Source organism: Pyricularia oryzae, chromosome 2 (assembly GCF_000002495.2).
Source record: "Pyricularia oryzae 70-15 chromosome 2, whole genome shotgun sequence".
Taxonomy (NCBI): Eukaryota; Fungi; Ascomycota; class Sordariomycetes; order Magnaporthales; family Pyriculariaceae; genus Pyricularia; species Pyricularia oryzae.
The window spans coordinates 2,548,336-2,571,285 of NC_017850.1; the positions used below are offsets into that span (position 1 = coordinate 2,548,336).

Consider the following 22,950-nt stretch of genomic DNA (forward strand, 5'->3'; position numbering starts at 1 on the left):
ACCTGCCTACAATGACGTCGCGTCTTGTAGTTTTTTAGTACTATATCCCTGTCGTTTGCTGCTGGCCGGGAATTGCCGAGGATTTTCCGCGCCCAGCACCCGTGCGTGCCCGGGATAACTCGCAATTGATTTTGATTGACCGGAGCTTTCCATTGGAGAGTGAGAGCCGACTCGGATTTTGAACGTGCTACATTCGCTCCAATCCACCCCCAAACCACCACCACAGAGCCGGATTTGCTCATCACACTCCCTCATGTTGCGGACTTCGCTCAGATCCGTGAGGGGGCCAGGCGGTAGGCAACTTGCCTCCGTCGCTGGCCGCCAATGGCAGGCTGCGCCCCCTCTGGCCGTCGGAAGGGTACGTAGTGTGCTTCGCGTGATGAAGCTCCTCGCAGCTGTGATCCATCTATCTGGCCATTGCGACGCGTCAATTGCACAGTTCAGCCAAGCCAGACACCTAGCTAACACTATTCTCCTTCTGGTCTCATGTAGCGATTCTATTCCGACGACAAGAAGCTGGGCTCCCAAGCTCCCCAGCCCGTCGTCCTGCCTACCTCGGAAACCAGGACAGCAGCTTCGAGCACGGCACCCCCGCCAGCCGCCCCAGCCGCCGTCAAGGAGGCCCAGATCCCGGCTGACAGTGTTCCCTTGACGCCGCCAGAGCCACCCAAGACGACGACGGCAGTTCCTCCTCCTCCGCCACCACCTCGCAAGCGAGGCTTCTTCCGCAGGTTGCGCAACTACATGTTGACCCTGTCGATCCTGGGCGCACTCGCCTTTGGCGGCGGCGTGTGGTACTCTCGTGTCAACGACAACTTCCACGACTTCTTCACCGAGTATGTTCCCTACGGCGAGCAGGCGGTGCTGTACTTGGAGGAGATGGATTTCCGCAAGCGGTTCCCAACCATCGCCTCCAACCAGCGTGGCCCAGGGGCTAGGGACCCCGACGGCAGCGTCAAAATTCCCGCCCAGAGCGGTGCTTCGTGGCGTGTGGCCGACACGCAGCCGCCTTCGAAGCGTGAGTCGAGCGCTGTCAATGATGCCAAGAGCGCTGTGAAGGCCGAGAAGCCCAAGGAGTCGGTCGTCGTGTCGAAGAACCTGGCTGCTGAGCCCAAGCCTGAGCCCGTTGCTGCTCCAGAGACCGCGGAGCCTGTGAAGAAGACCAAGTCCAAGGCTCAGAGGAGAGCTTCCATCTCCAACGCTACCCCCGTGGCTGAGGAGGCCATCATCCCTGGTCAGCTGGCTGCACCGGCCGTGGCAGCTGCAGTGAATGACTTCAAGCCACCAGAAGTGGACGAGCCCTCGCGCTGGCCTCCTGCATCTCCCATTGACCCGCTCGCCGTCCCCGACGCGACCGAGCCTGTGGTTCAGGACTTGGTTCACATGCTGAATGACATCATCACGGTCATCAACGCCGACGGCGCCAATGAGAGATACGGCTCGACAATCGGCAAGGCTAAGCAGGAAGCAAACCAGCTTGGCAAGAAGATCAAGGCCATGAAGGCTGCGGTTGAGGAGGAGGCTGCCAAGAGGGTTCAGGAGAACATTGACAGGATAGAATCCAACGCAAATGAACTGATCCAGCGCATTGAGTCTCACATGGCCGCGCAGGAGCAGCGATGGCGCCAGGAGTTCGAGGAGGAGATGGTTCGTGTTCACGAGGTGTTCGGCGAGCGTATCAAGACGATGACGGAGCGCGAGAGGGAGATCGCCGAACAGAAGCTGAACAACAGCCTTCTGGAGCAGGCGCTTGAGCTTCAGCGCAAGTTCAAGGAGGAAATCCAGCAGCGTGTCGAGGCTGAGCGCGAGGGCAGGCTCGGCCAGCTCGAGTCGCTCAGCAACGCCGTCAAGGAGCTCGACAGTCTCACCTCGGGCTGGAGCGATGCTATCTGGGAAACCAAGCGCACTCAGCAGCTCCACGTCGCTGTCGAGGCCGTTCGTGCCAGCTTGGACTCCGGCGCGTCCTCGACTGGGTTCGCCGCCCCTCGTCCCTTCATCAGGGAGCTCGTGGCGCTCAAGGAGATTGCTGCTGGCGACCCTGTCGTCGACTCGGCCATTGCCTCCATCAACCCGTCGGCATACCAGCACGGAATCCCCACGCGGGCTGAGCTGATCGAGCGCTTCCGTCGCGTTGCCGGCGAGGTCCGCAAGGCGGCACTTCTGCCAGCCGATGCGGGCGTTGCTTCGCATGCCAGCAGCCTGGTGCTCAGCAAGATCATGTTCCGCAAGAAGCCTAGCCACACCAGCACCGCGGCGGACCCAGATGGTGACGACGTTGAGAGCGTCCTCTCTCGCGCCCAAGCTTTCCTCGAGGAGGGGGACCTGGACAATGCCGCGAGGGAGGTTAACGGTCTTCAGGGATGGGCCAAGACATTGAGTCGGGACTGGCTCGGTGAGGTCAGGAAAGTCTTGGAAGTGCAGCAGGCACTTGATGTGAGTTGTGCCCTCTTATTCACGACCTTGTGATACAGTTACTAACAACAAACCTTGTGTTTTACATAGGTCATCCAAACCGAGGCTAGATTACAGAGCTTGAAGGTTGAATCGTGATCAACCAAATCAAAACTAGATCCTAGATAACTTGCCCTTTTTTTGCTTTTCATTTGTTCATTTAACCGCGGCCAGCATATGTATTAAATCTTCCGGTATCTTGTTTTCTTTGCGCCAAACCTTTTGGAAGCAACAAGCTCGTGCCTCGCCGAACTCCGAGGACAGCATGTCTGCTTCCGCGTGTACGAGCATCAGGAAAAGCAGGGGGCAGGGAAGCCGGGGAGGATAGAAGACGAAAGAGACAAAAGGAATGGAATGATAATAGAGACTTGGTCCTTGAGAGCTTTTGATCATTATTTCATTCTAATTGTATGACAACGTGAGCTTTGTGTGATATCCAGCCTACCTGATTTTCTATGAGTCTTTTTTTTCTTGATATTGAACACAGTCATCTCAAGGTAGGTGATCTTATTTTCTCTAAAGCGATCGAACTGTACACTCAGCCTCAGTTCTTGTTAACCGCACATCTTGTATATGCACCAACCAGTAGGTAAGAAGTGCTCTTCAGTCGCCTATTTACTACTACACCCAACAAACAATACAGTTTGATGTGGGTAGTAAGCTTACCTCGGGGATGTGTGATCGGCACTGGTACTTGTAAGCTATTCCAACTACCGGGGGACCTTGCAGCTTGCTATCGTGAGCAATTAAACCCCGAGGCGCGGGGCGGTTCTCGCGACCCAGATAGGGTGGAATGGGACGAGGATGCGGAAAAGGTCCATCAAGAGACCATACATACGACCAGATTGTCTTGCAGGATATCAACTTGTGCTTTTTTTTCTTTTTTTTTCTATCCTTGATGATGAATTCTGCATCCTTGTGTTTTAGACGAGCAATCCCACCGATTGCTACCCGCTTTCTCAAGCACGGCCTCCTGGAAGAAGTCGGTCCTTCCTCGTTCCCTCAAGGTACCCCCTGAGCGATAAATACCACGGGAGAAAAACCAAGTACTTGGCTTTAACATGACCTCGTATTCCACATCTCATGCTTAGTTAGAGCTGATTTGTTCCCTACAGACAGGATTTTTCTTCAGCGGTATTTGGGTTTATACTAATGCAGCATATGGTGCATATGGTTTGGGACATGAATATCGCGCCGCGAGCTGTGAAGTGAAATAGCAAAGAGTCGGGTCAAGCGCCTGGATATACATAGTTCTGGACTACATTAACTCTGGACCTAGATAGAGCCAACGCAACCTCTTGAATAGGTAGTTTTGTGCAGAATCGGAAACTTTGCCTGGTCTGTCACACAGAAGACGGGCCACATAATGACTAGAACTAGTAGTAGATCAAAGTGACAATACCCATTGCCATCAACTTGTTCGCAACTAGCTAAGGTAGGTCCCTAGGTACGCAAGAATACACTTTTAAAAACAACACCGTCTCCATTGGAGATAAAAGGAGGCCCTCTCCAGCACTTTGATCCAGCCTCTTTCTCTTTCCCCTTGCTCCATCATCCCATCGCAAAAGTCAATCATCTTCTCAAATACTTAAGAACTCTCCTCCTTGAAGCTTCTCGTCACAATATCACCCCACAAAATGAAGTTCAACTTGATCGCAATCAGCCTCGCCCTAGCTCTCACTTGTTATGCCAAGGGTCCTGACAAGCCCAAGATTAACAAGAATTGCAGAAACCTCACAGAACAGGACGCTCAAGTATGCCGCGATCCAGGCCGTTCTGTTCTTTGCCCTGCGAACGACTTTCTTGGTGCTTTTGGGGGCTGCTGCGAAACCGACGGATGCGGAATTCGCGTAAGTAAAAGAACTTGACTTTAACATCAGCTTTTCAAAGTATAATGCTAACTTTTTTGCTTCAAGTAAAAAAATAAATAAAAAAAAAATAAGATAGAAAAAAAACCCCTCATCACCCCAAGAGATCTGTTGGACAGGGTTGGTCTGGATAGATGTTTCTGAAATAGATCAAACAGGTGCACTGGTTTGTCCAAACAATTCTTTTATAAAAGTCCCAACCTGAAAACTTGCTGCAACTCATTTCCGCTACTAAAAGTGACTGCGATGTTACAAACCTATATCCTCTTGACAAAACGCCCAAACTGGTCCTCTCTATCTTCAACTCTTCTTTGCCAAGATTACCCTACTGACATGTCACACTGGCACAGATCACAAGTGTTTTGGTTATGACCGAGCTATCCACAAGGGTGAGGAAACACTGCTGGTAGTTACCTTTTAAGGCCTTGTGTTAGGTCCTGACTGTGTGATCCAAGTTCTGCCGTCTGTCAATTCATTTGCGGTATCTATAGTACCACAGAGGAGGCGCTTTGTATCAGTCTCCAATTTCCAGGGCATTTTTGCCTCCAGCCAGCGCATGAACATATGCTATTCCGAGGCATACAAGCCGGGGCCGATCATGCTTGAACATCGGGATTAAATCCATGAACGCGTAGAAAGAAGGCGACAAACCCCTCGGGCGCGAGGGGTAGTGGTCGTGGTGGTGTTGGACCCAGAGTTGAGTAGAGCGATGGAAGGCGGCGGCCCAGGACGTATTTGGGAAATAATTAAACATGGCAATATGGCAATCCGACAAGCCTCTACACATTGTTTGACAGCAATTCCAGTAGCTTTTTCGCAGACACTTACCTTCGGATGCGATCCCAGTCGATTCCTCCTCGACATTCGCGCAATAAAAACAACGGCAAGCTTTCCTACAACTCTGGGTTCAAACCCCTTTTGAGTGCTTCGGGCACCGTGCTGTATTGAACAGCAGGCGAGAGAATCTCCCTGGAATATGACAGGTCTTTCAAGCTAGAGGCGACATTGGTTGTGATCGCGCATTCTCATAAATGGTTCAATGTATGGTCAAAACGCTGTTTGCATGGTCCATTTCAGTTCGAGGAGGTTCGCGAAAGCCTTGGTGCTGACGACGAGACAAGATGAACAACCGACTCTCAAAACCCAAAGCCTTACATTTCCCCTCCCCATACCAGCCGACCAGGGCAACTAGAGCAAGCTTACTGATAGTTCTCCGGGAACCCCTTTTCCTCCCACTCCTTGAACGACATGCCCTTGGCCGCGCTGGGCATGCGCACCACCAGCGGCACCTCGACGTCGGCCGGGTCGCCCGTCACCTCGGCCCGGTGGATGAGCCGCGCATGCGTCACCCGCTCGAAGCCCATGCGCTCGTACAGCCCGAATCCCGACTCGGACGCCTCCGTGTACACGGGGACCTGCAGCTGCTCCGCCATGTCGACGCCGCTTTTCACCAACAGAGACCCGATGCCGCGCCGCTGGTGCTGGGGATCCACGGCCACGGACGCGAGGTCTGGTTGTTTGCGTTAGAGATTTTTCTTTTCTTTTTCTTTTTTTTTCGTGACAATGACATGTATTTCTATGCACCAAAGAAGAAGAAAAAGAAAAAAACTCACAAACGTGCCGCCGCTTCCCAAAAAACCTCACCCGCAGGTCCCATATGGGCGCCAGCACCGCCTCGCACCGCGCCTTATCCTCGCCCTCCAGCCAGGGGATGCCGGCAGGCCTCTCGAAGCCGTCGCCCGGCTTCCAAAAGACGTCCCAGCTGGCCAGGCCGACGATGCGGCCCGTGTCCGTGTCGACGCACTTGAAGTGGTGGCCCGTCCTGTCGTGGTTCCACCACGTCGCCGTGCCCTTGCGGTGCGCCTCGCGGTCCACGCCGCCCGGGTAGAGGAACCGCATGATGGGCTCGTCCCGGAACGCGTCAAAGTGCACGTTGAAGGCTTCTTCTATGTCGCCCACCAGGGCCGGCAGCACGGCCAAAGGCATTTTTGAGCGGGGGGGGGGGGGGGGGGGGACTTTTGTCGAGGTTGCAAAAAGAAAAGAAAAGAAAAGAACAGAAGAAAAAAAAATAAAAGCGTATTCCACGGCTGACTATTATGGGTTTCGCAATACTCTGAGGTTATTCGGCGTACAATTATCGGCCGTGAACAAGGTCAAGAGTCAAGACTTGCGGTATTAATAGAAGGGATCTACCTAGCCACCTGCCGAATTAGGACCCGTTCCAGTTATTAATGAGTGCTTGCCCGTCCTCGGGCTTTATAAACCCCTCACATGGGCCCGAATGTCACCCGCCGGCTCCGACCATGAATGGGCTTGGCAGGCAAAGCGCCATGGTCGACTGTAACGGTCATTTCTCGGAGAAAGTATCTGAGGGCTTTTATATAGGATGAATTCCCGCTTTCCATGATGGCTAGCTCCAAATTATTGACTTTTTGGCCAGTCAATCTTCACTTAAAAAGTGCACAGTACAGTTCCAAATTATACGTAGTAGGTAAGGTAAGTAATATAATCTTGGGGGGAGCGGACGGGATCCCGTATATTTCCAGCAAGTATGGTCTATGTGCTCGATTTCCTGCGGCTCGGTGGATACTCATAAATATAAGCGCATGTGAAACCAAGATACCAAAAAGTGTGTTTTTTTTCTCTCTCTCTCTCTCTCTCTTCTCTTTCTCCCGCACGCTCCATTCCAACCTGCGAGGTCCGACCGCAGGTTACGGAGTAATACCCATATGGGTCGACGCCCAAATTCCCCCAAGGACGAGACTGCTCCTTAGCCGAGAGAAAGGAAAAGAAAACAGAATCCAAACTGAGCTATCCATAAAACCTCGTTTTTGAACCCAAAAGTGAGCAGGCCGAACACTGTTGTACCTGGGCGGGGCTTCGACGAGGGACGCGCAACACCCTTTAGTAGTGTGCACCGCGAGGGACCGTCCTCTTTGGGTCGGCTGTCGATACCCGTTTCAGGCACCTTTAAAGTCTGTCTTTTTTTCCCTCCTCCGCGGATGCGTCATCTCCCACCTGGGCACCTGACGGAGATGAGAAGTGTCTGGAAAAACCCGTATGACCTTCCGATTTTGCTCCGCTGGCTGGGACCTGGTCGGGGAGGAGCTGCGTGACAGGCTGAGGGCTTCCTTTCCAGTATGTATTTTTTTTCGCTTAATCTCGGTGCGCCCACTCACGCAAAAAGTTCCACGCCATATACATTGGTCGTCATATTCTGAGCTGTGACATGAAATAGCGGCGCGGAGGGCTGCTATAACGTCTTGTTTCGCCTCTTTGCCCTTTTTGTCGTGCATTTATTTGCTGTGTACTATTATATCTTCGCGTCATCATGGTTACGTCTTTCCTTGATTTTACTTGTCTTCTCCCTTTTTGCTTCCACTGGCCAAGGTCTGACACACTAGACGGCCTTGCTGTTATTGTCACAGAGGCATCACGCGTCCTTGCCATTTTCCCCGCCAGACTCTGAGAAGAGAGGGGAGAGGAGGTCGCTTACGAGCAACCTATCATTCTTTCATGCCCGAGAGAGGTCGGTGAAATTGTTTGGCTACATCTATGACTTCACCGGTTAGGTCAGGTCAGCTGACAGCTTGAGCGAGAAGATTTTCCACAGATGCCTGCTTTTCTTTTTGTTGGGTCCTTCAACAATCATCCGTAATCACTTGTATCTCTGCCTATTGCTATCAGGGTGCAGCTATTCACCGAGATATTGGTTTTGCAACAGTCCAACAAGCCCAAGGCCCTGCAGTGGAACGCATTGCAAGTCCTGTAAATCACCAGTAGGATCAAGCGGTACCAGCGTGGCGCCATATCTTGCATGACGATCTGGCATGGCCGCTGTGTATTTCTAGATGTAGTTACCGAGGCATCTCAGCTGGCTCAGCTTGCTTGGCTTCACGGTCTTCAATGGTGATGACGGAATACAGCATCGTTCATGGGCAGTTTGGACGCGTAAGCTGCTCACAGTCGTTATGAGCGAGGTAAAAGAGGCTGCTCAGGGGATATGTTGGCTTGAGGAAACGGGAGACAAGCTGAGTTCTCGTTACATCATTCTTGAGCTGGTCCCAAGACGTCGATATATCTTTGTTATCGCATCACCTTCTCCTGAGCTGGGAGAAGAATACAGGTCGGAACACAGGGGCAGACTAAGTAACATGTTCTGCAGGATGCACAAGGTATGAAGGGAAGAAAGCATGGTTAGTTGCTTGGGTGGATCTTTATCTTCCTGCCCTACCGAGCAAGCTGCGAGAAAGAGGCTCAGACGGTCACGAGGGATGTAGACACTTGGTAACGTTAAAAGGGGCTCTGAGTCTCACCATAAATTGCGCTACAGCGTCCTCTCAGCCCACGTCACAAAGGACTGGACGCAGCACAAGAAGAAAATGGAAACAGATCAGGGAGCCCTCCGAATGATGCTCGGCAGCGAGCTGATTCGCTCGAGAAGCCTTACCCGCACCCCCTACAGACTTTGTTTTCCAGTTGCACAGAGCGGCCCTGTGTGTTCTTTGTTTGCCTCTTTTTTAGTCGCGGGCTAAGCCAATTTCCGTACCGTATCTTCCGGTCATGAGGATCTTGTGATACAAGGGCGACGCCAAGCTTGTTGGTTAGTGCCACCTCAAGAAGGATGTGAGATGTAATGCTAGAGAAGCTCATCATCTTTCGTCTATAGGGAGGCAAAGGAACAAAAAAAGAGGCTTTCGGCTTTTATGATATAGGGCTGCTTCTCCGACCCGGAAACTATCCCCGCGTTGCACCCGCCTTGCATTTTCTGTGGCGTCTCTGCTCTCGAGGCTCTTACGCACGTTAGACGCGTCCTTCTTGAATTCGAAATGTATGTGGCTTCCCGTACCGGCGAACGGGGCATCAAGATGGACAAAGCAGATGAACCATTGGTCATGGCACGGCGGGCGCTGCCGCTTCCGTCTACCTTGTCATCTATTCCTGAGATCTGGCCAGGATTTTGTTGGTCGCAGGACGACGGGCTATGCGAGAGGAGCTTGACCTCCACATGCAGGTCATGTCGAATCTATTTTACTTTGCCCGCTCAGGCTGTTGAGTTTCCCTTTCATATCATTTCTTTCCATTTGCATAGGAGGTGTTGCTCACCTAAATCAGTCACGTTTTGTGTTCGTCTAGGACAGACGCCTGTCTAGCTCAGTTTCAACATAGGACAAATGAATGCCTTGACTGTTTTGATAGGTTGAACCGTCATCTTTGTTCTACTCCGAGAAGATAAGGCTCGGCCAAGCCCGAGCAGACCGCCCGTTACCGCTGATCCTGGATTCACGTCAGACGATAAGAGCAAAAGGAAAAGAGAAAGATGCCTTGTTGGACTACCAAAGAACGTACCCGGGCGTACTGCAGAGCCACGACGGACTCGCGCGGTCGTCTGCGCACAAGATATGGTCTGTTCGCATCCCACAACCCCTCTGTCTGTCCTGCCAGCTGGCGATTGTTGCACCGTTTTCCCCTGAGCTGAAAGGTGCGCGCGGCCGGCCGATCGGCTTTGTGTGTTCAAAGTGTTGCCTTTTGGTTCTCCAAAGGAGAGGGGGGAAGGTTCCGTTTGCCGTTATCGGCAGACGAAGCACAAAGGCGGGCAAGGGCAAGTACGTTGGTGGCGCGTTGGAAGGACCCAAGGGAAGGGAAGGCAAGAGGGATGAAAGAGTCGAAACAGGAAAGATGGCGCGATACAAATATGGTTGAGCACGCGGCGCAAGAGGCAGAAGGTCAAAAGTAGAAAGTGCGAAGGCTTCTTATTGGACGGTGGATCAAACCGAGTCTATACTGTGTAGTCGAGGACAGGAGAAGCCCAGGTAGGTCAGGTAAGAGGTAAGAGGTAAGGTGCCTACCTACCTACCTCGGCATGGCATATAAAGGTGAGGACCAAGTGACTTGCTAATGAATTTCTTGCCCTTGGAATGGATTTTGAAGGGTTCAGTCAAATTACCTACTTCTTCTTCAACCACAAACCAACAATCCTTTAGAAACCACAACAACATTTTGAACAAACAAACTCCGCGTCAGATTGTCCTGCTGCCAGAAGCAAACCACACGATCCTTTTTTCTTTCCATTTGATTTTCTCTTGATCTGACGGCCGGTGACCACTCTCTTTGACCAAGACCTTACCCGCAATCTGATCTGTAGCTCAGCTCCAGATCAGATATCACTTTGCCCTTTTTCTCTACGAGGTTTCCTCATCCACTCCTTCAACAAACTTCGCAAAAGACTCCTCAAGCAAAAAAAGAAGACCTGGATATCAACTATCTCTACCAACCCACAGCACAACCCACCCATCAAAGTCACAACTCAGGATAGCCAGTATCAAATAAAACCACACCCCCACTCAAGTCAAACAAAATGCGGCCTCGCGTCCCGGTGACCACTCTCATTACCCTTCTGGGGGTCGCTAACCTGGTATCCGGTTACATGGTCACTCCGCCCTCGCTCTCGATACCAGAGGACAACCGCGCATTTGGCTTCACCCGCTCTGCATTCCCACAGCCGGCGTCCAAGCTGCAGAAGCGCTACACCCGCCAGCAGCAGCATAACACCAACAACTACGCAACCAATAACGACTTCCAGCACCGCGCCCCGGCAAAGCCCACCACCGTCATCGACTACGGCCACCAGGAGGACCTGAGCCTGGTCACGATGGGCTTTGTGTGCGGCGCTCATAGGTCTGCCGACCCAATCCTTACCACCACGGTCACATCTGTCAGCACCAACGTTGACAATGACCAGGGCCACGGTGGTCAAGAGCACCACTTCAACCAGCGCCAGCCCCAGGTCACCAAGACCGATTGCAGCAGCGGCTGCAGCATCCTCAAGAAGGCCGCTGCTGCCTTTGCGAATCAGACAAGCTGCGACACGCACGATTGTTGCTGCTTCTCGACCGTCGTTGGCTGGGGTTCCAAGCTTCCTCGGCTGCTCAAGCTCCAGCTGGCTAGCCTCTAAGCAATATCCCCCGAGTCAAGCCTACAAGTCATATACACACTGACCTTTGCGTCTGCCATAGACCCAAAGTAATCAGTCGCAATCTCACAACAAAGAAAGTTGTCCGGTCAGGTATTGGGGCTCAAGGCTGAACAGGCAGCTTTCCGTCGTGCTCTTCTGATTCCATACAGGTCGAACAGGAAACATTTTCTTTCTTATCTTCTTTGCGATACCTTTAGACTGGGATGACTGTTTGTTTCTTCATTTACAACGGTGCTCTTTCTACCATTCTCTGTCTACCTTCTTATGGGCCACTTCTCTTCGTTCTGTCAACATAACTTATCGTTCAACAAAAAGAATTTGATACCTCTTTGACACTACTTGTTCCTACTACGACTGCTTCCCTCTCACTTGACTTGCCAAAATATTGTTCGTCCATGAAATTTCTCTAAAAGACCCCTTTTCGGCGGCCAGTGGGAAATGACTACAAGTTCAATGCTACACATTTAAGCAACATGAGGACATGCAGGCGGCCTGGCAGCTGTGCATTGGCTGTCTCTTCCCCTTTCCCCCTTTTGTTCCAGAGTTTGAACCAGTCCTGCGTGGCTCAGCTGGCCGATTCGGGCGCCGAGACACAAGAAATTCCCTTTTGTCTGGGACTTCTCGTGATACAAACCCGCGACCTATTTATCCACGGGCTGGCATGAATTCAAAGAGGGGGAAATTCGTTCTCCCCTTCGTCAAGTACGACTGAGCCCCGGTGCAACGTTTAGCCATCATCACCATCACACCATCACATAAACGAGATTATCCACGTAAGAAGTCTGTCGTACAAACTTGCAAACAACCCATCTTTCATCACACGACCCAAAGAACGAGCAGATAGATTCCCAGTTCCTTTTTGCATTGATCTTGTTTGCGAAAGCCGTGTAGTGTATATACCTCAGTTTATTCTTGTGCCCGGAAATGTATATCAAACAGTCCTATCTTCTTTATGGGTGATGCGGTTTGTTGCCAGCTGAAAACCTCGGGATTTTACCCTTTCCCAGGATGAAGAAAATCGAAAACAGAGAAAAACAGCAGCTTTATCGGTTTGATGAGGGCAAAAAACGTGATTCCGAGGAGGAAGAAAGAAGGGGTATTTGTTTTTGTAAATGCACACACGTAGGGAAGTTCCCACCAGGCGGTCCATTCGTTGCTGTGCTCCTGTGTACCAATCCAAGGTCGACAGTAGAAAAGTACCCCCCCAAGACTCCATCCCCCGAAATGTATGAGGGAAGGATTCTTGTCTTTTTTGTTAAGGATCTGATTTCCAAAGCCACAAACCATGGAGGAAATCAAGCTTCAGATGCGGGAAATCAAGCCAAGCGCCAAGAAGAGTCAAAACAAGAACAAGACCCAACCAAGCTCAAAAAGAATCCAACAATAAAACAAAAACACAATTGCTCCCGCCCGCCAAGAAAAAAAGAGAAAGAAATAAAAACAGGAGCACGCCTGCCGCAGTGCTCTCAAAGCCGAAATGATATGTCCCCCCATACAGGAGTGGAGAAAAAAAAGTATGGACCCGAACAAAACCCTGAGGAATAGACATGCATAGAAGAAAAAAAAGTGCCGGCCCATGTAATCCCGTCACATAGTGATTTTTCCAATCAAAAAAAAGAAAACGAATGTAGAGAAGAAGAATGAAGAGAATGGTCATAAAGTCGTGTTATATCGTTGCAGTTCTGTGCTGCAGTAAAAGGGGTGGGTGAACAGTTTGGTGTGGTTTTTGTTTGTGATTGCGATTCAGGTGTGGTATCGGTGTCTGTTAGTCGCTTCGAGAAACTTTGTCTTTCTAAGAATGCTTCGGATAATAGGCGTGTAGATTGGTATCGGGAATAGTGGCGGAGATAGGAATATTTACGTGGATAAAAATCCAAGTAATCGTCACCGTCTCGCTTGTTCTCCTAGACCTTCTCACTCCCATATCATGCGCAAACCCTCAAATGACGGCCGATTACGCCCTGGGTCTCTTTTCTCCCCACTTCAGCCTCCGAGGATGGTCTTTCTAATCCCCCCTCTTGAGCTTGAAGATGGTCGTCCGAATCCAGAGCACAAAGTTAGTCCAGACGTTTTTGGCCGACTTCCGCTCCCTTTGCTGCTGGGGATCAAATCCTCCGGCCGCGCCGACGGCGCCCCTGGCGAAGGAACCGGATTTCTTGCCCTTCTTGCTGTCGATGTTGCTCTCAATCTTCTCGTTGGTGACGATGGGGAATTGGTCGACGCCATAGATTGGACGATTGATGCTGCTGCGGTTGTAGATGATCGATGCGCCGGATGCCGTGCCCGGCCTGCTGCCGCTGCTGTAGAGAGCGGCCTCGTGCTTCTGCCTCTGGAACATCTCGAGATCACGCTTCTCGGCGTCCTTGGACTGGTGTTGGGATGCCGAGTGCTTGTGCTGCTTGCGAGCCGCCTTCTCGGCCTTGAGGCGCTCCTTCTCGTCAAACTTGGCGCGCCTCTCGCGCATCAACCGCGTATGTTCCGCCGGGTCCGAGAGCGAGGGGGGCTTCTTGCCACGGGTTTCCTGCTGCTCAGACAGCGAACGGAGTCGCGGTGCAAGCCCACCCAGGCCCATTTCTAGTGAGGTTCGGAGGGGTGATAGCGGTGCGGCCGAGAATGACGAGGTCGGACTTGCAACGAAGGATTGTGACGGTTGGCTTGTGAGGACTGGGAATGCAGTGGTTGTGGTGGTTGTCGTTGTTGAACGTGAAAGAAGAGAGGGCGAGTTGTTTGCAGAGTCATTGTTTGATGGGTGGCTGGTGTTTGTTGCGCCTAGGGTGAGATTCAAGTGAAGATCAGACTGACTTTTACTTGAGCTCAACATACTTCCGCCGTGCACCATGCGGGAGCTGCCCGAATTGCCAGCAGCCGCACTGTGGCTCCCCGCCCTGCTGGTTTTCGCATTGCTGCTACTTTGTGCGACTCCGTGCATATCAGAAAACGACGCCGTTCTTTGTGAAGCGAGGCTAGGCCTCCGCAGGCTCGACTGGCTCATGGAATATGGGTGCATCTTTCCAGTTTGATAAGCGTAATCGTCGTCCTCATTCTCCGTTATTGTGGGTGAGTAATCGCGCCCGCAGCCGCCGCCAGCACCGGCATCAATGCTCGCCATAGACCCAGCATATGAGAGTAATGGCGGAGTGGCCGTCCGCGGCGTCTGCTGAAACGGGTGCACAAATCCCCCCCTTCCCGGCCCGGTCCCGCTGCCCGTCGTACCAACAGAAGCATGGCTTGCGCCGGATGGTGACCTGGCGTGCTGAAATTTGGGCCTACCCACGTCCACAACCTTGCCGCCTAAGCTAGGCCCGCTATTGAGGCTGCCGACGTCTCCGGATTCCATAAAGCCTGGCGTGGTAAATGACACGTCCCTAGCCGATCTGCTGGCAGGATAGTCGTTCCAGTTGTGTTGCTGGTCCTCCCACCCGCGGTCGAGATCAAGTGAATTCTTCTCCGAGCCGGATTGGAGCTTCTTCAGTATGGGCTTGACCACCATGCGACCTCGGCCCTTGGTGATCTTATTTCCATTCGCTGTTGTGATTGTCCCATTGAAGTGCCCGCCGCTACTGCTCTTCCAACTCGATGTTGTCGCCATCTTCTTTGCGTCTTTGGTGTTTATTGCTCTATGCCGAGGCCCAAGGGAATGGCAGCCCTGACCCTGACCACAAGGCAACCGGGCCCCTTATATTGATTGTCCTTTCTATTCGCGACGAACCGGTGGAAATCGGGGGCTGTGAGGGTTGACAGGTGGGCGGTGCACCTCGAAACGAAACAGAAACAGTTGCTGATGGAGGCGAATAAGACGGCGGTCGATGAGGGGCGAGCAGCAGAATAGAGTGTCGGTTGGGGTCCGTTGGTTTTTGATACGGAATTTTTTTCTTTTGCTCGCCTTGCAGGGATTGAAGCAAAAAAAGAAAAAAAAACTTCAAGAGATTTAGAATCCCTGGGCGGTAGGGAAAATGGCCGATCTCGCGTGATCTCTCCTTTTCTCTTCTTCTCTCTTTCCCTATGTCTCTTCACCCAGGGCGGTGAAGCTGTATTCGCTCAGCTGCACCGCACAGGCTGGGCTGTGGCTGGCTACTCCAACTCTAGCGCGCGGGAACACATGTGGGAGATAGTCGGTGTCGAGACGCTGCGGAAGAGGAACGGGGCTTGATGGACGGAAAAAGAAGAGTAGCTCCCTTAGGTGTAAGTACGGGAGAGCAGGCTATGGACGAATTGTTGGTCTGTGGTTCAGCTGGGATTGGGGGTTTTGTTAGGATCGGGGGTCGGGGCGGTAATCAATCGACTGGGCCAGTAGCGAAGCGGGTGAGCAGGAGATGCATGCACTACAGCTGCACCACTGCACCTGCGGGAAAAAAGCGCGCAGGCGGTGTTGTGTTCTTCCCCCCCCCTGCCTTGGACGGTGTGGTCCCTTTTTACGCTGTTGGTTGCTGCGGGTATAGTCACGTCCCCGCACCCCGGTTTTGCTTTGCACAAGGTACCCCTCGCCTTTTGGATTTCTGCGAGGTTCTTGATAGGCGATCCGAGTCGAAAGTGCCTTCGATGAATCGATAGCGACCAAATAATAGATAGTGATGCTACCCGACAAACCGAGCACTCCGTAGTTCGGAGTCGTAAAAGCTTGGAAAAATAAATGATCCAGAGTAGTAGCAGACAATCAATCACTGCATTTGGTCTTTTTGGCCGACGATGCGATAACCATAAAACTTGAAGCGTGTTGTCGGGGCGAGGAAATGACATGCATCCATTCCCTTAAAACAAGTATGATGAATACAAGTCGGTGGGATTTTTTTTTATTTTGATCAGGCAAATGGCAAACGCAGCATACATTACATATGCAATGAATAATGCGCGGGTTCAATCGTCTTTGATGTTGTAAAGATGGAGATGGGTAATAAACGAAGGAGAAGGAAGCTCGGACATACCCACATCCATAAGATCCGCAAAGTGAAAATCGTGGGTGGATCTGCACAGCAACCTCCCCCGGACCTAGCAACAGGATGCTGACTGTGACTGATTACTGGCTGGTGATGATGCTGATGATTGAATAAACAAGGCCTTGTTCCTTTCAGCTGTGGAGGGGCTTACGACTGCAAAAGACCGCTTCTCCGCTTTCTCGCCGAGAGTGGAGTATTAATGGACACAACGAGTCCGATGATTGGCCGTATTACGTTTGACTGGCATGGCTGAGGCCAAGCCAAGTCTTGCCTTGGGTTGATTTCTCCTCGTCCACTCTCGGCAACGTTGGCTCGCTACCTTTTTAACCTTTGTGTTTGGATAGGATAGCACCTCAGGCAGGCAGCTAGGTAGTTAATCAAGTTATTTTACTACATAACTGTCGCATTTTTCTCGTGGTATTCCAACATGCTACGAGGTAGCTCTGCATGATGAACATTTCTTTAATGTTGTTTTGTCCAGGGATAAAAGATACAGTAAACCAAGTAACAAAATAGCATTCGCAGTATAGCCAGCACGTTTTGGTACCTGTACCTGTCAATCACATCAATTTACAACCCGGCACCCTACACCCGAAACGTGTTGGGCCGGGACTAGGTAAATCTCGATATGATTATATCATGTCTTTCTCGCCGGTGCTGTACTACATCATAGACGATTTTTTCAAGAGATAAGAAACGCTTTAACAAACAAACCCCCCCAAAAAAAATCCCTCGATCCTCCCTTGCCGCCCACGTCATTTGTGGACCAAAGCGTTTCCACGTCCCATCTGCGACATAAATCGATACCAAGATGGAAACGGCGCACAACCAGTCGACACACAAGTAATTCCACCCGTTCATTGAAATGTACAGACCAGACGGCTTCCATGCGTTTTGGAGGATTAGTTGAGAATGGTACGCCGCACCGCGCGCATTAATCCAAAACACAAAGGGCCCCAATTAAGGTTTATCAAAGATGGCATCTCAAACAACACCCGATCGGGCAATCCTCTTTGGCGGCTTTTTTTTTTGGTTAACCCTTTTTGCTTTGTTTGCTTTGCTTTTCGTTGACTTTGTTGCTTTTTTCTCAACTTGTTATTTTTTTCCCTACTCTTGCTTTTGAACGTGCCTGCTTATCCGTCTTGCCGTCTATTCCGTACTGTACATGTACTTCTGTAACCATCCCGCCGACAGCCTTGCCAAGAAATGGTCCCTTGGTTCTGCACTCTATTGCATGCACCTCGCTGTGTCAATAATGCAGTGTGGAAATGTGTAGTCGTTTTTTTTTGTTTTTTTTTTTCATCATTCTTGGGTCGTGGCCGACAATTACTCGTCCATGGTTTGGCCGTCTTAACCTTACTGTATTGCAGATGTTTTGTCGGCGGGGACCACTCAACAATAAACATTGAGGCTACAGCAACCAACCAAACAGTAAGTGATCGACCTGGGACCGGGACCTTGACCTCGACCTTGACCTGGACTTGACCTGGACTTGACCTGGACCTTGAGCTTTTCCCCAGGGACATGGAAACATCTCGCCCCCGCATACGTGTTTCCCTCCCCACACAACCCATCTGGCCTACCCTACCCCGCTAGTGCATCGTGGCAGTGGCTTGCCTCTGCCCGGCTAAGCTTGTCCTTTAGGTTTGTTGTAGGGTTGTCTTGTGAATGGGCGGGAACTCGGAAATGTCTTGGATTTTGTTGGGTGATTGAGGGAATTTTTTTTGGTTCCATTCGCCGCCTTTTTACCTTTGCAAAAAAACCAAGGTAGTCGACTGAGTTTCTCCAAAACCCGCGCCACTAAGCCACAACGCAACAACGAACAGAATCCTCACGTAAGGAGTAGATTTCCAAGTGGCCATCGGCCGTGCCGGGTGGCTGCGATCCAACGTTACAGGCACAAGTCTGTCAAGTAAGTCAGTGCTAAGGTTCCGCAGGTGAAGGTGGTGCCTTAGGATTGAACCGAAGCACGAAACCCCGCGTCACCCACCATGATGCTTCAGAGAGGCGCAGCGAACAACAACTTTATCTTACTGCGTTAGAGGATGATTGGATCACCAGCTCGTTACTAGGTTCAACAAATGTGGGTGTTATGCACGCAATATCAGCACAGGTGCATTGCGTGGATACCAAATCACGGGCTGCTACCACGAGCTTGATGCTTGGTTGTTATGGATGAATGAGCGCAGCCTAGTTCCATCGATAAAATGTTGGTTCTTGTCGAGCACATGGGTGGCTTTCAACGTGGACCTCGCGCCTTAATAGGCTGGCAAGGCTGGTTTGTGGCACCGACCAACCAAAACGGCGGGACTGCATAACCACACCAAGCTTTAACCAAAACCAAGAAGCCACTGATAAGTACAGTACCGACAGGTAGGTAATCACGATCAAAAACCCTAGCATGATTTTTTTAGCGTCCAACAGATTCTCTTCATGAACTCGTCTCGTCGCCTTGGCTGCCCCGTCCTTGAGGTTCAGTTCTACCATGCGCGCTCTGGACAAAGTGTGCTCAACACGGGGGCTTACTTTGTGGACCACCTCGCCGGCGATCGCCAACCGGCTAGGCCCGGTTTCAACTACAAGTCCTGCAGTATGAGATGGTTATCGACCGTTAAAATTGTCGGCGCAGCATAGCCAGATATGAAATGCGAGTCAGTCATCTTGGGCTCGCTCTTCCGTCTCTCGGGAAGTCTTTGAAGCGTCCATTCCATCCCAGGCTGGAATTGGATAGGCCATTCTAACAGAGTGCAGAGAGTGCAAGGATGGTGACGTGGAAATCTTATCCGGCCGTCTTAGGTCGCTTCCTAACCCGGTCTGCAGACTTCTCCTTGCCTGTGCTCATTTCTGTCCTCGAAGACGGCAAAGAAGGCAGAGACGGGATGCTCACAGCGACTGGCCGGGGTATATAAAATGCCCAAGCTAGCCACATTGGCTTGCTCCAGGGAGTCGGCAGACCACCGGAGGACCGCCACCGCGCTGATGGGCGGGTACAATACTGCAACAGGGAAACCGGCTCATATGACTTTTGAGTGTCCGCACAACGGCCTCGTCACCCCCTTTCCCTCAAGTCCCGTGTGTCTTGCAAGGGGCCATGGGGCGTGACTATCACTGCCAACTAGTCGGCCTCTTCCTAGTGGGGGCAACGGCGCGTGCCGAGAACCAAACGAACGAGGCACTACAAGCGATGTGGTGTTGCTTGATCCCCTTTGACGCCAGATTGTCATCGCTAGCGTACCGGGGAAGCGGTTCACCATTGCGATTAAAAAAAAAACTGGACAAGCTTGGCTGACCTAGGTGTCTTGGTGTCAACGAGTCTGTTTATTTTCTCCCTCAAAACCAACCTGTCGTCCCTTAGCAGCACCTGTCTCGCACGGTGAGAACCCGACGAAAGGACCAGTTGAGTTTCCGAATTGGGTAAATAGAGTGTACTACAACAAGAGATCATTCTGCCGGACCTCCGAGCCGGCTGTGTCGATCATTGGACGGTATTAGGTTAAAGCATTGGGAGGCACTGGTTTTGTTCCTGAATGAATGCCTTTGGCAAACAAAACCTGGGGATGGGGGTTAGGGTTAACCCCTATTCTGTCTTTCACGACATGGAATTCGGCTGATTTAACATGAACCTTGGCAGCTCATCACGCTGTAACCACCTTCATAACAATCCTGGTGTCTTCTATGCTGTGCCGGCATATTCCAATCCGCATCGTTCCGGTCCTCAAGAGTCCAATGTTCCCTGGAGTCCGTTAATACGGGACTAAAGACTCTTTGGGAAAGTGTGAGCTTATCACATAGTTCATCCTTGGCTCGTATGTTTCTTTACAAAACTTGATTCAACTCATCACTGGCCCCTTTGGTACCCAAACCACAGATTACCAAATCTGGTATTGTTCTTTCTACAGTGGGACAAAATATTCTGGTCAGTCCCTCAAGTATTTTAATTACACACTACATATACCATTCATTCTTTTTATGGTGTGGTGGGTCAGGGCCCTGGGGGTCTCTTTAATGATACATCCATCTATGGTGGCTCTCGTTTCCTCAAAACATTTACCGATGACCATCCTCTTCCATCAACTCACGGGTGAAGCACGAGAAAAGAACCCTGTTTCTAACAACACTCGATGGTTCAGGGCTTGTTGTACTATTAGCCTCTTTGCCTGGTTTGCAACCAAGCTTTTTTTTGTTTTTTTTCTTTTTTGTTCCTACTTGGAGTTCTGCAAGGGTTCCCACCCCCCGCCCTGGCACCTCAAAAGAACCAACAAAAACGAAAAGGGAGCAGTGAAGACGAGAGCACGGGTGGGCCGGATGTGCCTCAACTCTCAGCCCATCTAGATATACCGTTCTCGTGCAGTTCTAGACCTTCTGAAGCTGTTGAGAGATATAGCGGCAGAAGGCCTGGCTCCGGCAAGGGGGGCTTTCGGCAGTAAGTGTTACGATTTTGAGATGCACCTTGTGGTTTGGTTTTTTTTTCATGGAAAGAAGGTTAACCTGACTTTTTGTTATTGTTGCCCGCCAGCCTCTGTGCTGAATCCCGGACCTGGGTGGGTGCAGGCTCATCTTCAATCTTTACCGGCTTGGAGGGAGAAGGATCTGACCAGGGGTCTTGTCCGGAATCCAGCCAACACAAGGTTTTTCTTCCCTCAAAAGTCCCAGAAACCGCCAAAGTGGAGAGTAGACTCTGTATAAGGCAGCAGGAGAAGACGATCTTTGATCTTTCTTTTTTTTTTCTCGAGTGGTTACTGTACATGCTGCCCAAACCGGCAAGTTACCCATCGACATGGCTTCCCCGGGTGGTCCGATTGTGATCAGCGACCGCGCCGTCTTTGTCTCGCAGGTCTTTTACGGGATCGCCATACCGCTCCTGGTTCTTTCGACGGTGACGCTAGGCTACCGGATTTATAACATCAAAGCTCGAAGAGCCCTCTGGTCGGATGGCTGTATCGTTGTTGGTTATGTGAGTCCCCCTTTTTCTCCCACTCGCTTGAACTGGGTAGAAGTGCCAAAAAAGAGCATCACGGGAAACTGACTTGTCACTTTTGATATCTTACAGGTCCTCGCGGTGACGTGTTTTGGCTTATTCGTACCGCAAAGCTTCCTGACACCAGGGGTCAAGTCACCTGAAGCCATACTCGAGGGCCAGAAGGGCTCGTTCCTGTCGATCCCGATATGGGGCATGTCAATGGGCTTCATCAAGGCCTCGATCGGCCTGACCCTCCTAGAGATACAAAACCAGCGCTGGTTCCAAGTCCTGATCTGGACCAACATTGCCGCCTCGGCGGCCTACGGCTTTGGGAACATGTGGTTCATCCTCTTCTCGTGCCGGCCGCTGCCTGCCGCGTGGGGTGATTTTGCCGACCCGACAAAGGCTCAGTGTCTTCCTTCGACCTATATACGAAAGGCGGCACTGGCTGGGGCGATTGGTAAGTGCAAGCCAGTTGTCACGGAGGCGGTGCTTTTGAGCGGCCGTTTTTACTTGTCACTGTCACGTCCACGCCATCTTGCTCCCATTCCAGAAGCCAGGGAAAAAAAGCTGACACTGTGAAAAAAAAAAAAACGAAAACAGTCAGCGTCGCAACCGACCTGATGCTGTCGCTAGCACCCATAAGCTTCCTCTGGGCGCTCAAGCGGCCGCTGCGCGAGTGCATCGTACTGGGGTGCCTCATGTCGCTGGGGCTGCTGGCCGCCATGTCGTCGGTGGCCAAGAACCTGATCATCGCCGACTTTGGCAAGGACAACGTCGACATGTGGGCCATGAACATATCCATCAGCACCTGGACGGCCTGCGAGATGTTCCTCGGCATCATCGCCGCCTGCACGCCCTTCTGCCGCCCCGTCCTCGAAAAGTGCGTCTCCAGCATGGGCCTGTCCCTGACGGGGACGGCCAGGTCTTCCAAGCCCGCGAGCAAGGGCTACGGGGCCTCTTCGGGCGGACCCGGCGCCTACCGCCGCGGCGCCACGGTCGGCAACGCGTTTGGCCTGTCCCCCACCTGCACGGCGTCGAGCACCGACAAGCCGCGCTCGCAGTTTGAGTCGGACGAGGACCCTCTCCGGAGCGGCATCGAGCTGCAGACGAAGCAGCTGCATGCTGGTGATGGTGGTGGCGGCGAGGGCGGCGAGGGCAGCGGCGGCGGCGGCAGCCCTGGCGATTCCACCGTGGGCCGGTCCAACTCGGGCATATACAAAACTACAGACATACACGTGCAGACGACAGAGGCTAGCAGCAGCCAGGCCTGGCCGCTGGAGGGGCGGGGATACTATCCTGGTTCTGCTGTCTAAGGAGAAAGAGAAAAAAATAAAATAAAAGGGGGGAAGAGGGAGGCCACCAAGCCATGATTGCTGCATTTGTGTTTGTATGTATGTATGTATGTCTTGTGTTAGCTTCTACTCTAGTCTAATCCCAGTTTCTCGGTCCGGACTTGTACCATGGTGACGTGGGAGCTTGTTAAGCGGGGTGACAGTCTACACAATTTTATTAGTTTATTTTTGCGCTAGGAGCCCATGGAGAGAGCACCATGGCAGGAACAAGAACCAGGAAAAAACCGTAATGAGAAATTGCTCAAGACATGAAGGACTCTATCAAGCGCTTGCGCCAAAAAAAAGACAGGCGCCCCCCGCGTCTCACAGCCCTGCCCCCCCGGAATGCACTAGACTAGTGCCAGGGGTCGGCCCTTGATGCTAATTATCCTAGGCGCTGTGGGATTCCATAGTATAGATTCGTCCC

The 22,950-nt window shown here is 51.7% G+C and overlaps 8 protein-coding genes across 8 annotated transcripts; 6 read left to right on the forward strand and 2 right to left on the reverse strand.

Annotated features, from left to right (window-relative positions):
* Nucleotides 1–161: 161 nt before the first annotated feature.
* MGG_11278 (mitochondrion protein) lies at nt 162–2,910 on the forward strand. Its single transcript, XM_003714023.1, has 3 exons — nt 162–358; nt 493–2,433; nt 2,503–2,910. Exons 1-3 carry the CDS (start codon nt 254–256, stop codon nt 2,548–2,550), a joined length of 2,094 nt encoding a protein of 697 aa, XP_003714071.1. The 5' UTR covers nt 162–253; the 3' UTR covers nt 2,551–2,910.
* A 1,178-nt stretch (nt 2,911–4,088) lies between these two features.
* MGG_15633 (uncharacterized protein) lies at nt 4,089–4,370 on the forward strand (the record flags this gene model as incomplete). The annotated part of the gene is made up of 2 exons (XM_003714024.1): nt 4,089–4,301; nt 4,368–4,370. The coding sequence occupies 2 exons, from the start codon at nt 4,089–4,091 to the stop codon at nt 4,368–4,370; spliced, it is 216 nt and encodes a 71-aa protein (XP_003714072.1).
* Nucleotides 4,371–4,407: 37 nt separating this feature from the next.
* MGG_01186 (uncharacterized protein) lies at nt 4,408–6,331 on the reverse strand. The gene is made up of 2 exons (XM_003714025.1): nt 5,933–6,331; nt 4,408–5,829 (listed from the first exon to the last, which is right to left on the reverse strand). The coding sequence occupies exons 1-2, from the start codon at nt 6,303–6,305 to the stop codon at nt 5,519–5,521; spliced, it is 684 nt and encodes a 227-aa protein (XP_003714073.1). The 5' UTR covers nt 6,306–6,331; the 3' UTR covers nt 4,408–5,518.
* A 1,959-nt stretch (nt 6,332–8,290) lies between these two features.
* On the forward strand, nt 8,291–10,117 carry MGG_15634 (uncharacterized protein; the record flags this gene model as incomplete). Its single annotated transcript, XM_003714026.1, has 4 exons — nt 8,291–8,494; nt 9,035–9,150; nt 9,276–9,333; nt 9,519–10,117. 4 exons carry the CDS (start codon nt 8,291–8,293, stop codon nt 10,020–10,022), a joined length of 882 nt encoding a protein of 293 aa, XP_003714074.1. The 3' UTR covers nt 10,023–10,117.
* Nucleotides 10,118–10,424: 307 nt separating this feature from the next.
* MGG_01188 (uncharacterized protein) lies at nt 10,425–11,433 on the forward strand. Its single transcript, XM_003714027.1, has one exon. The coding sequence runs from the start codon at nt 10,678–10,680 to the stop codon at nt 11,272–11,274; it is 597 nt and encodes a 198-aa protein (XP_003714075.1). The 5' UTR covers nt 10,425–10,677; the 3' UTR covers nt 11,275–11,433.
* Nucleotides 11,434–13,300: 1,867 nt separating this feature from the next.
* MGG_01189 (uncharacterized protein) lies at nt 13,301–14,884 on the reverse strand (the record flags this gene model as incomplete). The annotated part of the gene is made up of 2 exons (XM_003714028.1): nt 13,301–13,959; nt 14,119–14,884. The coding sequence occupies 2 exons, from the start codon at nt 14,882–14,884 to the stop codon at nt 13,301–13,303; spliced, it is 1,425 nt and encodes a 474-aa protein (XP_003714076.1).
* Nucleotides 14,885–18,662: 3,778 nt separating this feature from the next.
* On the forward strand, nt 18,663–19,138 carry MGG_15635 (uncharacterized protein; the record flags this gene model as incomplete). Its single annotated transcript, XM_003714029.1, has 2 exons — nt 18,663–18,819; nt 19,050–19,138. 2 exons carry the CDS (start codon nt 18,663–18,665, stop codon nt 19,136–19,138), a joined length of 246 nt encoding a protein of 81 aa, XP_003714077.1.
* Nucleotides 19,139–21,006: 1,868 nt separating this feature from the next.
* On the forward strand, nt 21,007–22,505 carry MGG_01190 (uncharacterized protein; the record flags this gene model as incomplete). The annotated part of the gene is made up of 3 exons (XM_003714030.1): nt 21,007–21,183; nt 21,280–21,649; nt 21,793–22,505. The coding sequence occupies 3 exons, from the start codon at nt 21,007–21,009 to the stop codon at nt 22,503–22,505; spliced, it is 1,260 nt and encodes a 419-aa protein (XP_003714078.1).
* Between the last annotated feature and the right edge of the window lie 445 nt (nt 22,506–22,950).